Consider the following 13,117-nt stretch of genomic DNA (forward strand, 5'->3'; position numbering starts at 1 on the left):
GAATACGTGGGAAGTATTCTTTCTCCCCTATCCCCAGGGATGATGTATATATATATATATATATATATATATATATATATATATATATATATATATATCGGAAGTGAATCATAGGATGGGGGAGGGGGCGAAAATCCTGGGAGCCTTGAAGAATGTGTGGAAGTCGAGAACATTATCTCGGAAAGCAATGGTTCCCGATTCACAAACATAGTAGCATCACTGGTGGGCCAAGGTAGTTCCGTTTGCGAAGAGGCGCTTTATATGATGTCTTGACACACGATGATCTTAACGAGGTGATGATAGAGGTCCAGTGGAAGTGTTGTTCAGCGATGGGCAATTTCCTTGCCATGCTGTTTGAAGCGTGGTTGAGAGAGCAGAAGAGGGTGTTTTGAAGTGGTTTGGGCACATGGAGAGAATGAGTGAGGAAAGATTGACCAAGAGGATATATGTGTCGGAGGTGGAGGGAACGAGGAGAAGATGGAGACCAAATTGGAGGTGGAAAGATGGAGTGAAAAAGATTTTGTGTGATCGGGGCCTGAACATGCAGGAGGGTGAAAGGAGGGCAGGGAATGGAGTGAGTTAGAGCGATGTGGTATACCGGGGTTGACGTGCTGTCAGTGGATTGAAGCAAGGCATGTGAAGCGTCTGGGGTAAACCATGGAAAGCTGTGTAGGTATGTATATTTGCGTGTGTGGACGTATGTATATACATGTGTATGGGGGGGGGGGGGTTGGGCCATTTCTTTCTTTCGTCTGTTTCCTTGCGCTACCTCGCAAACGCGGGAGACAGCGACAAAGTATAATAAAATAAATATAAATAATATATATATATATATACATATGATATATATATACATATATATATATATATATATACATATATATACATATATCCCTGGGGATAGGGGAGAAAGAATACTTCCCACGTATTCCCTGCGTGTCGTAGAAGGCGACTAAAAGGGGAGGGAGCGGGGGGCTGGAAATCCTCCCCTCTCGTTTTTTTTTTTTTTTTTTTTTTTTTTAATTTTCCAAAAGAAGGAACAGAGAAGGGGGCCAGGTGAGGATATTCCCTCAAAGGCCCAGTCCTCTGTTCTTAACGTTACCTTGCTAATGCGGGAAATGGCGAATAGTTTGAAAGAAAGAAAAAAAGATATACATATGCAATTGAGTGGGAGATGTATAAAAGAAAGAGACAGGAGGTCAAGAGAAAGGTGCAAGAGGTGAAAAAAAAAAAGGGCAAATGAGAGTTGGGGTGGCTGATTCATGTGAGAAACTGCAGAAGCTGGTGACTGAGTTTGGTAAAGTGTGTGAAAGAAGAAAGTTAAGAGTAAATGTGAATAAGAGCAAGGTTATTAGGTACAGTAGGGTTGAGGGTCAAGTCAGTTGGGAGGTGAGTTTGAATGGAGAAAAACTGGAGGAAGTGAAGTGTTTTAGATATCTGGGAGTGGATCTGGCAGCGGATGGAACCATGGAAGCGGAAGTGGATCATAGGGTGGGGGAGGGGGCGAAAATTCTGGGAGCCTTGAAGAATGTGTGGAAGTCGAGAACATCTCGGAAAGCAAAAATGGGTATGTTTGAAGGAATAGTGGTTCCAGCAATGTTGTATGGTTGCGAGGTGTGAGCTATGGATAGAGTTGTGCGCAGGAGGATGGATGTGCTGGAAATGAGATGTTTGAGGACAATGTGTGGTGTGAGGTGGTTTGATCGAGTAAGTAACGTAAGGGTAAGAGAGATGTGTGGAAATAAAAAGAGCGTGGTTGAGAGAGCAGAAGAGGGTGTTTTGAAATGGTTTGGGCACATGGAGAGAATGAGTGAGGAAAGATTGACCAAGAGGATATATGTGTCGGAGGTGGAGGGAACGAGGAGAAGAGGGAGACCAAATTGGAGGTGGAAAGATGGAGTGAAAAAGATTTTATGTGATCGGGGCCTGAACATGCAGGAGGGTGAAAGGAGGGCAAGGAATAGAGTGAATTGGAGCGATGTGGTATACCGGGGTTGACGTGCTGTCAGTGGATTGAATCAAGGCATGTGAAGCGTCTGGGGTAAACCATGGAAAGCTGTGTAGGTATGTATATTTGCTTGTGTGGACGTGTGTATGTACATGTGTATGGGGGGGGGTTGGGCCATTTCTTTCGTCTGTTTCCTTGCGCTACCTCGCAAACGCGGGAGACAGCGACAAAGTATAAAAAAAAAAAAAAAAAAAAATATATATATATATATATATATATATTTTTTTTTTTTTTTTTCAAAAGAAGGAACAGAGGAGAGGTCCAGGTGAGGATATTCACTCAAAGGCCCAGTCCTCTGTTCTTAACGCTACCTCGCTATCGCGGGAAATAGCGAATAGTATGAAAAAAAAAAAATATATATATATATATATATATATATATTTTTTTTCTTTTTTTTTATATATATAAGTAAAGTGTGTGGAAGAAGAAAGTTAAGAGTAAATGTGAATAAGAGCAAGGTTATTAGGTACAGTAGGGTTGAGGGTCAAGTCAATTGGGAGGTGAGTTTGAATGGAGAAAAACTGGAGGAAGTGAAGTGTTTTAGATATCTGGGAGTGGATCTGTCAGCAGATGGAACCATGGAAGCGGAAGTGGATCATAGGGTGGGGGAGGGGGCGAAAATTTTGGGAGCCTTGAAAAATGTGTGGAAGTCGAGAACATTATCCCGGAAAGCAAAAATGGGTATGTTTGAAGGAATAGTGGTTCCAACAATGTTGTATGGTTGCGAGGCGTGGGCTATGGATAGAGTTGTGCGCAGGAGGATGGATGTGCTGGAAATGAGATGTTTGAGGACAATGTGTGGTGTGAGGTGGTTTGATCGAGTAAGTAACGTAAGGGTAAGAGAGATGTGTGGAAATAAAAAGAGCGTGGTTGAGAGAGCAGAAGAGGGTGTTTTGAAATGGTTTGGGCACATGGAGAGAATGAGTGAGGAAAGATTGACCAAGAGGATATATGTGTCGGAGGTGGAGGGAACGAGGAGAAGAGGGAGACCAAATTGGAGGTGGAAAGATGGAGTGAAAAGGATTTTGTGTGATCGGGGCCTGAACATGCAGGAGGGTGAAAGGAGGGCAAGGAATAGAGTGAATTGGAGCGATGTGGTATACAGGGGTTGACGTGCTGTCAGTGGATTGAATCAAGGCATGTGAAGCGTCCGGGGTAAACCATGGAAAGCTGTGTAGGTATGTATATTTGCGTGTGTGGACGTGTGTATGTACATGTGTATGGGGAGGGTTGGGCCATTTCTTTCGTCTGTTTCCTTGCGCTACCTCGCAAACGCGGGACACAGCGACAAAGTATGAAAAAAAATATATATATATCCCTGGGGATAGGGGAGAAAGAATACTTCCCACGTATTCCCTGCATGTCGTAGAAGGCGACTAAAAGGGAAGGGAGCGGGTGGCTGGAAATCCTCCCCTCTCGTTTTTCTTTTTTTTTTTTTTCCAAAAGAAGGAAGAGAGAAGGGGGTCAGGTGAGGATATTCTCTCAAAGGCCCAGTCCTCTGTTCTTAACGCTACCTCGCTATCGCGGGAAATGGCGAATAGTATGAAAAAAAAAAATATATATATATATATATATATATATATATATATATATATATATATATCTTTTCTTTCTTTTTCTTTCAAACTATTCGCCATTTCCCGCATTAGCGAGGTGACGTTAAGAACAGAGGACTGAGCCTTCGAGGGAATACCCTCACCTGGCCCAATTCTCTGTTACTTCTTTTGGAAAATTAAAAAAAAACGAGAGGGGAGGATTTCCAGCCCCCCGCTCTCTCCCCTTTTAGTCGCCTTCTACGACACGCTGGGAATACGTGGGAAGTATTCTTTCTCCCCTATCCCCAGGGAAAATATATATATATATATATATATATATATATATATATATATATATATATATATAATATACAGGATATACATTTGGATGATATATGCAAAAAGGATGTATCATATACATGGAATGTCTGGTTTCATACACCTATTAAGGTGAATAGAGAATGAGAACCATGATTAGCTTCCTGTAGCCTCTGGATCTCAAGAAAAGTCTTTTACATTCTTCATTTATAAAGTGGATCATAAAGTATAACCTGATAAGTATATGCAATCATGCTGTACATGAGATATTAACTTTGAATTAAGAAAAGCCCAATACAGATTACAATCTTTCTGCAATGTACACCATATAAGAAACACTAAGTTACAAGTACATGCAGAGCTAAAAGCACCATTCAACACCTTAAACTGAGTTACTGTATTACTTCTAAAACATATGAATGTACAAAAGGAGTTGGTAAGTCACTTTGGAGATTGTAGCATCAGGCTTTTAGTCACTCTGAACCTGCACCACCCGCTGTTAACTGCCTCATTTGGCCTAATCAGTCTGTGCCTTCACTATGAACTGTTGGTTACTTTGTAAAACATCTTAAAATGCAGCATCCTTTACAAACATGATATCTGATCTTTCTGTATTGCAGGTGTTATAGTGTAAATACTTAGCAGAAATTGGAAATAGTTTCATTACCTCTAATATAGAACATAAACTCTTTGAGTGAATTAGGGAAGCTATCAACTGGTAAAAGAGGTTGTTAGTCAGGGAACTCAAAGGAACTGAGTTACAATTAGTGCTTTTAAACTGAAACAATACATTTAAAGAATTTTTTGTATGTTTGCAGATTCACAGCCATGTTAGGTCAACCAGGGTCAACTCCACTTGATCTTTTTAAGTTTTATGTCGCAGATCTCAAGTCTCGTTTCCATGATGAGAAAAAGATTATTAAGGAGATCTTGAAAGAGAAGTCCTTTGAAGTTCAGGTGAAAGTAGTCTCCTTTTTTAAAGAATGTAAAGATTAGAGATTGAATGTTCAAATATCCTGGTATATCTTATCATGAGCATAATGTGTGGAAAATATTGCTTACAGTTATTACCAGATGTCATTTTGTAATATTACAGGTGAAGACAAGCTTCAAAGAGTTTGCAACAGTGGTATGTGATGATCCTCGTTCAGCTACACTGGATGCTGGAAATGTCAAGCTAACTTACAATGCTCTCATTGAAAAGGTATGCACATCTAAATTTGTTTATAAAAACCAAAGTTGCAGGGAAATCAATGAAACCAGATTGTACAAAAACATCTAGGGTGCCTTAATGGCATATTTCTAGATTAGATTGAACATATTTATCTTTTTAGGCATTAAGATACACACACACACACACACACACACACACACACACACACACACACACACACACACACACACACACAATCTGATAGAGGTTTCAGTCATGGACCGAAGTCCACATTGAGGCTGGGCCATGATTGAAATATAGAGAGGATTTTGAAAGAGGAAAAAGAAGAGACAAGGGAAAGTATGTATGAATTTTGGAGGAAGTGAAAAACCTGTCTTTTGAAACTTGCCGGGTCATATTAATTGGGAAAGATATGAGAAGCTGGAGAGTTCCAAAGTTTTGAGAAACATTTATCAAAATGGCCTACTCTAAAGTTGCCAGTGGCCACACAGTAATCATGTGACACAGCAGCCTGCCAGATATCCCATGCTCTAGCTAGTGGTGGGGCACACATGCAGTCAGCTCTTGGGAGCAAAAACCAAGGTAATGTTTATAGAAGAGGGAAATTGAATCAGCATTGTGCATGAAGGGCAAGAGGGTAAAGTTTTGTGTGCTTGGGGCCTGTGCATGCAGGGGGATGAGAAACCTAATTGGAAATGGAAGGATGGAGTGAAAAATATTTTGGGTGCTTGGGGCCTAAGCATGTAAGAGGGTAAAAGGTGTGCATGGTATAGAGTGAAGTGGAATGATGTGGTATACAGGGGTTGATGTTTTGTCAGTGGACTGTACCAGAACATGTGAAGCAGCTGGGGCCTGGTTTTTTATAGGATGCTTGTGGTTCAGTGCTTTGCACATGATATCTAGGAAATGGATTTGAGCTAATGAGTCCTTTTTTTCATCTGTTCCTAGTGCTACCTTGCTGATGCAGGAAAAGAAGAACAAGTGTGAAAACAAAAAGAACAAAGTTGCTTGGAATAGAAATATGATTTTAAACTTCTAGAGAAATTGGTAGTAGTTGATGGAAATGAAAGAGGAAGGGCTAAAACACCAAAAGATCAGTGGATTTATTGGGATGATGCATACAAAAAATGGATAATAATTGGAATCCACATAATGATAACCAAAGAATGAGATACAGGAAAGAATGTTCTGATCAGGAATATATATAGAGAAAAAAGAATTAATGATTGACCAAGTGATACACCATAACGTATATATAGGTGGCCAAAACATGAAAATGTCAACTGTCACCAACCAGGAAGTCATTTTGGAACCACTAAAACATTGACCTGAACCAATATAAACAAGAGTGTGATAACTAGAAAATTTTTATTATTATTATTTTTTTGCTTTGTCGCTGTCTCCTGCGCCTGCGAGGTAGCGCAAGGAAACAGATGAAAGAAATGGCCCAACCCACCCCCACACACATGCACACACACACACGTCCACACACACAAACATACACACCCACACATCCCAACGTACACACATTTATACACACACAGACACACACATATACACACATGCACACAACTCACACTGTCTGCCCCTACTCACCCCCATCACCACCCCGCCACACACGGAATAACATCCCCCTCCCCCCTCATGTGCGCGAGGCAGCGCCAGGAAAAGACTACAAAGGCCCCACTCAGTCTCCAGCTGTCATGCAATAGTGCCCGAAACCACAGCTCCCTTTCCACATCCAGGCCCCACAACTTTCTATGGTTTACCCCAGATGCTTCACATGCCCTGATTCAATCCATTGACAGCACGTCGACCCCGGTATACCACATCGATCCAATTCACTCTATTCCTTGCCTGCCTTTCACCCTCCTACATGTTCAGGCCCCGATCACTCAAAATCTTTTTCGCTCCATCTTTCCACCTCCAATTTGGTCTCCCACTTCTCGTCGTTCCCTCCACCTCTGACACATATATCCTCTTGGTCAATATTTCCTCACTCATTCTCTCCATGTGCCCAAACCATTTCAAAACACCCTCTTTTGCTCTCTCAACCACGCTCTTTTTATTTCCACACATCTCTCTTACCCTTACATACATCTCTCTTACCCTTACATTACTTACTCGATCAAACCACCTCACACCACATATTGTCCTCAAACATCTCATTTCCAGCACATCCACCCTCGTGCACACATCTCTATCCATAGCCCACACCTCGCAACCATACAACATTGTTGGAACCACTATTCCTTCAAACATAGCCATTTTTGCTTCCGGAGATAATGTTCTCGACTTCCACACATTCTTCAAGGCTCCCAGGATTTTTGCCCCCTCCCCCACCCTATGATTTACTATGATAACTAGAAAAAGCTAGTAGAAAACCTGCTGATACAAACTGCTGCAAGAATGGGAATAGAAAACCCAAGAGAATAGATAAGTTAGGTATGTAGGGGAACAACGTAAGAATAAAAATGACCTCTTTCTATGTAGGAAACACAGAAATGAAGCAGAAATTAAAGGTGACACCTAAATGATTAAAAGTCAGAGTAAATTGAATAATGTTTAGGACAAAATGTGTAGGGAACAGGATAGAACCTTGAAGGACACTGCAGTTGATGGAGAGAGTTGGGAGGCTGATCCATCAACAACTTTAGAGATAGATTGGCCAGAGAGGAAGCTAGATATGAAGGAGCAAAGTGAGGGAGGGAAGCCAAAGGAAGGGAGCTAAGGGATGAAAATCCATGGAAGATCTTGTGAACAAATGTTCTGAACATAATAACTGAAAATTCTAGATTAAAAGTAGACTTCCAAAATGAATATACTAATGGTAACATTGTACTGTACTCTTAATTGATATGCCAGAAGTATAACTTGGTGAAGAAGTGAAGATTTTTTTTATACTTGATCACCATTTCCTGTGTTAGCGTGGTAGCACTAGGAACAGATGAAGAAGGGCCACATTTTTGTTATGCATCTTTGACATGTCCCACAATAGCAAATTAGCTATGAACAGATGAAGAATGCTCTTATTCGTTCATAACCACATTTTAGCTGTCATATATTATACACTGATGATAGGGCCCCAGTTTACAACCAGGCCCATAGACCTTATTGCGGTATCCCTGACTATTTCATATGCCCTATTTAGACCCATTGACAGCATGTTACCTTCTGTACATTACATCACTCCAGTTTGCTTTACTATATCCTATGCATGCCTCACACCCTCGTACATGATTAGATCACTTTTTCTCAAAGCATCCCTCCACCTCCTCCTCATTTTCCTGCTCTTCTTTGTTACCTCCACCTTCGACATGTATACCCTTTTAATTGTCCTCTGTTCACTCTGACCCTGCATATGTCCTAACTATATCAGCACACCCTTTTCAGCTCTCTCATACATCCTCCTCTAATTGCCATTACACTCTTGCCCAGTCATTTCTTATTTACTCAACCATCCTCACACCACTTATTGTCCTCAAACATTTCATTTCCAATGCATCCACCCTCTTTGGTACTTTTTCATGTAGGGCCCACACCTTGCATCCACACAACATAATTGGGTCTACTATACCATCTAATGTGCCCAACTTTGCCCTCTCTTTCTTGAACTCCTCAGTACACCCAGTGCCTTATCCCCTTCACCCACCTTATGGCTCTTTCAGCTCCCATGGGTCCATTTACTGTCATTCTTCTCCCATGTATCTGAAATGCTCCGTTTCTTCCAGGTTCTCTCCTTCAAACTCACTCTTCAACTAACTTGTCTTTCTCCAGTGCCGAACCTAATAACCTTGCTGTCTTTCATGTTTACTCTTAAATTTTTCTTTTGACTTACTCTCCCTGTCTCAGAAACAAGCTTCTGCTGCTTCTAACCCAAGTCTGCCCGCAGAACCATATCATGAGCAAACACCATCGAACTGACTTCTGAGGCACCCCCACCACAACAGATTGCTTACCCATGCTTTTCTCCAAGACCCTCACATTCACCTCCTTTGCTACCTAATTATAAATAGTTTAAAGAGCATGGTTACACACACTTGCCTCAGACCTATCTTCACATGAAATCATTCACCCTCCTCTCCTCTTACTCTAACACAGTCATTATTCTCTTGATAGGAACTCATTCTAATGTTTCTTGTTCAGCAATATATATTGATATGCTTTCTATAGATCCATAGTTGCCACTTACAAATTCCTCTTTTTCTTTAGATATTTATCATCTATTCTTCATTAGGAAACAGTAACTGCCTCACCTTCCAGCCACCCCCCTGACCTACTCCTCTCTCCAAGACCCTTGCATTTACTTCCCTGTCCACCCCATCCATAAACGAATTAAAGAGCCATGAAGACATCTCATTCCCTCTCTGCAGACCCATTTCACCAGAAACCATTCACCCTTCCTTCTACCTACTTACTCACACACCTTACTCTCTTGATAAATGACCCTCACTGCTTCTAATTGCTTTCCTCCCACACCTTTCATTTGTAAACACCTTCCACAAGGCATCTTTATAAACCCACTCACATGTCTTCTCCAGATTCATAAGTGCCATGTAAAGATCCTTCTGCATCTATGAGTATTTCTTATACAAATTCTTCAAAGCAGATACCTGAACCACACATCTACCACACCTGAAACCACATTTTTCCTCTTCAGTTTGATGCTGTGTGCAAGCTACCACCCTCTCAGTCACCGCTCTCCCATACAGCTTACCAGGTACACTTACCAAACTTTTGCCTTTGTCTTTCAAATATTCAATTTTGAACCTCTCTACCTTTTTTGCAGTGGCAATAAACAGGTATTCCACCAGCTGTCATCCTCAGGCTCCGTACTTACATTGGAAATCATAACTAACTAATCTACACTGCAGTCAGCTCCTTTTGTAAACATTCTGACTGCAATCCCATCCACTCCATCAGCTTTGCCACATATATTACACAAGGCTTCTGTTACCTCTTAGTCTTTCACCAGAACACTTGCCATGACTCTTTTACTTCAAATACCTCAATGTCCAGTATACCCCATGTCTGCCACCCTTTCACTTCTGATACCTCCATGTCCGATATGTCCCATGTCTGCCATCCTGTCATGAAACACATTTAACAAATTTTCATAATACTCACTCCATCCCCTCTTCGTCTCATCTCTTCTTGTTACCATTTCCCTGTCTGCTTCCCTCTCATTTGTTCTCTTGTTTTTCACACTATCAACTTCCTACGGCAACATCTTATTCCCTTGAAATTGTTGATGCTCACTTCATCTCACTCTTTGCCCCCACTTTCAGCCCCTGTAACTTCCTCTTGACCTCTTGCTGCATTCTCTTGCACATCTCCCAATCAGTTACGCACCGTCCATGAAAATTGCACTATATTTCTCACTTTTCTCTTTCACTGGCAACTTAATGTCTTCATCCCACTACTCACTACCCTTTCTCCACATGCCACACGTCTCTCTGACGTGAAAGCAATACTTCCGTAAATGCCTCCTATTCCACATCCACCCCTTCATTTACTTTCACATTATGTCATTCTTCAATTAATCTCTGCTTGTATCACTTCATGCAATCCTGTTTTCCAGGTTCACTCTTTTTTCCCACCCTCTTCCCATCCATATCATTACCTCTTAAAACCTAAAGCTTCTATAAACTTTAATCCTTCCCTCTACTGAATCATCAGACTTCTAGCAGCTGCCCCTCTCATCATACTCACATCCAAGTCTCTCTTTTGCAAGTCTGTCAACTTTTGCAAGTCTGTCAATTGGTACATAATCGAATAATGCCAGTTTACAGCTTCAGAAGATGTTCACCATTTTCATTTACACTGGTTATCCCCTGACTCTCAGTTATACCTTCAACTGCCATATCACCCACTACTGAATTCAAATTACACTTCACTATTATATGATCCCTTGTATCAGCATTGGAGACTTTCAGCTCCTCTAAAAATACTTGCCTCTCTTCTGCACACTTTAGTAGCCAGGTGCATTAACGAAATCACCCACCCCTAGAAATTCAAATTCATTTTTACCCACACCTGTTTTGAGTTATTTCCTGCAATAGCTTTCTTTTTTATCAACAGCTTCTGTATAAGTGCAACCCATACCCTCACTCTAACCTCAGACTTTGTCCCAAAGACATTTCCATTCTTTTCCCTTTCCCTTGAAATTTGTTGCTGTCAGAGCTGGTACATCCAGGTTTCTATCCTGAAACATAATTCCTTTCTTTTCCTTCTCATCTTGCTTACATGAACTCATATTCAGACACCCCTGCCTGAGCCCTAAGGGAGGATGAGTGTTCCATGCTAGGCTTCTTTTGTTTCAGCTTTTTACAATTGAAATGTAAGAGGGGAAGGGTTTCCAACCCCCTGCCATTGCAGCATTTAGTCACCTATTATGTTTCATAGTGATCTTGAAATTTTTTTGTATGTGCATAATATAGACTAGTCATTCATGAAAAATTTCATATAGAAAAAACTATTTATGACCATGAATAGCATCACAGATTGATAATTAATATGAACATTTACACATTGGGAATTTTGTTCATCTTAACAGAACTGCTTTATGTTGGTGATGGTGTTATGATATTTATATAAGAGGTGCTTTACATGAGAGTAAAGAGCATTCTTTTATGAAAAAATCCTGTTAGCAAGTGTAAGACTAGAAACAGTCCCAAATTTGTAATGACTAATGACAGTATAATGTTGAAAGGTTAATGCACAAAGTAATATAGAGTAGTCATATACATACAAGTGCCTGTTAAGAATGTGTAGCACTAAAAACTGTCACAAATTGAATATTTTCTTAAACATTTAATGTACTAGCAGAGGTAGGAGGGTGTTTGGATGTGTTCATGTATGGTACATCATATGGCAGTGATGGGGCTGACATGTAATACATAAGACTCTTTCTCTCTCTCTCTCTCTCCCCTCCTTTTTTTTAAGGCCCCAATCATGAATAAAACTCCATTTTGATGAGGAATTTTGTCCATGACTGGGACTCGATTTAAATAAAGAGAGGGGTTAATGAAAGGGAAACATAAGAAACAAGGGAATGTATTTATGATCTACAACCTGGCATGTTTTAAAAGACAGGTTTTCCACTTCTTCCAAAATTTGCAGATACTTTCCTTTGTCTTTTCTTTTTCCCTTTTATAATCCTTTCTACATTTCAATTAAGGCCTGGCTTGGCCTTGTTGTGAACATTCATCCCTGACTAAAGCCTTCAGCGGAAGAAAAAATCTGAAGGAAGTGAAAAACCTGTCTTTTAGATTGTGCTAGGCCATAGATATTGGGAAAGACATGAGAGGATATAGAGTTCAAAAGCTTCGAGGTGCACAGAAAAAAAAACAATTATCAAAATGGCCCACCATTGCCAACAGCCGCACCATAATCTCATCATAGATTTTCTGATCATTTGTTTCTCAGTGTGATTATATTTGCAATAAACTTTTCTCAAAAATTGAAAAACATCTCAACATTGTAGGTTGAAATGCAGCTTTTATAATGACAGGGAGTGGGATAATATTGATTTTGTTGTATACCTAGGTCATATAAGTGCACAGGTGTTACAGGACTCTGCCTGCTTGTGGTTGCACATGGAGTTAAAAGTTACCTTTAGTGAGGCTTTATGATTGTCTGATGAAAGGAAGTTCAGTTTTGATGAAGAGCTTCTCACTCCAAATGAATCTTTTCCCTGCTCCTGGAAGTAGCACATCCTTGGAGATGCAAGTGTTCCTGGTAAGGGTTTTTGAAGTAATACTGGGACGCTCTCAGGATTGGGGTCTAGGGGCAGTTATGAATAGGATATAAGCATAGATATTGATATCTATATTTTCAAAATATCTTTACTTCTAGGCAGAAGCAAGGGAAAAGGAACGACTGAAAGAGGAAGCTCGCAAGATGCGTCGGCTGGAGGCAGGGCTGCGTGCAGCATTCAAATCCATTGGTGTTGATTCTGGTTCTACTTGGGAAGATGTGCGACCTCGTGTGCAACACTTGTCATCTTTCACAGCAGTCACGATTGAGGCAGAGCGCATCAGAATATTTAAAGTAGGTTTACAAACACCTAATTATAGATAT

General features: G+C 40.6%; 1 protein-coding gene across 16 annotated transcripts in view; it reads left to right on the forward strand.

Annotated features, from left to right (window-relative positions):
• Prp40 (pre-mRNA processing factor 40) overlaps nt 1-13,117 on the forward strand; it is a 214,917-nt gene that overhangs the window by 88,388 nt on the left and 113,412 nt on the right. For all 16 annotated transcript variants that reach the window (XM_071678354.1, XM_071678358.1, XM_071678365.1 and 13 more), the window contains 3 exons: nt 4,680-4,818; nt 4,958-5,065; nt 12,893-13,087. In XM_071678354.1, coding sequence (XP_071534455.1) covers nt 4,680-4,818; nt 4,958-5,065; nt 12,893-13,087 — 442 coding nt within the window. The remainder of the gene's footprint in view (nt 1-4,679; nt 4,819-4,957; nt 5,066-12,892; nt 13,088-13,117) is intronic.

The sequence above is a fragment of the Panulirus ornatus genome, chromosome 27 (genome assembly GCF_036320965.1).
Source record: "Panulirus ornatus isolate Po-2019 chromosome 27, ASM3632096v1, whole genome shotgun sequence".
NCBI classification, from domain to species: domain Eukaryota; kingdom Metazoa; phylum Arthropoda; class Malacostraca; order Decapoda; family Palinuridae; genus Panulirus; species Panulirus ornatus.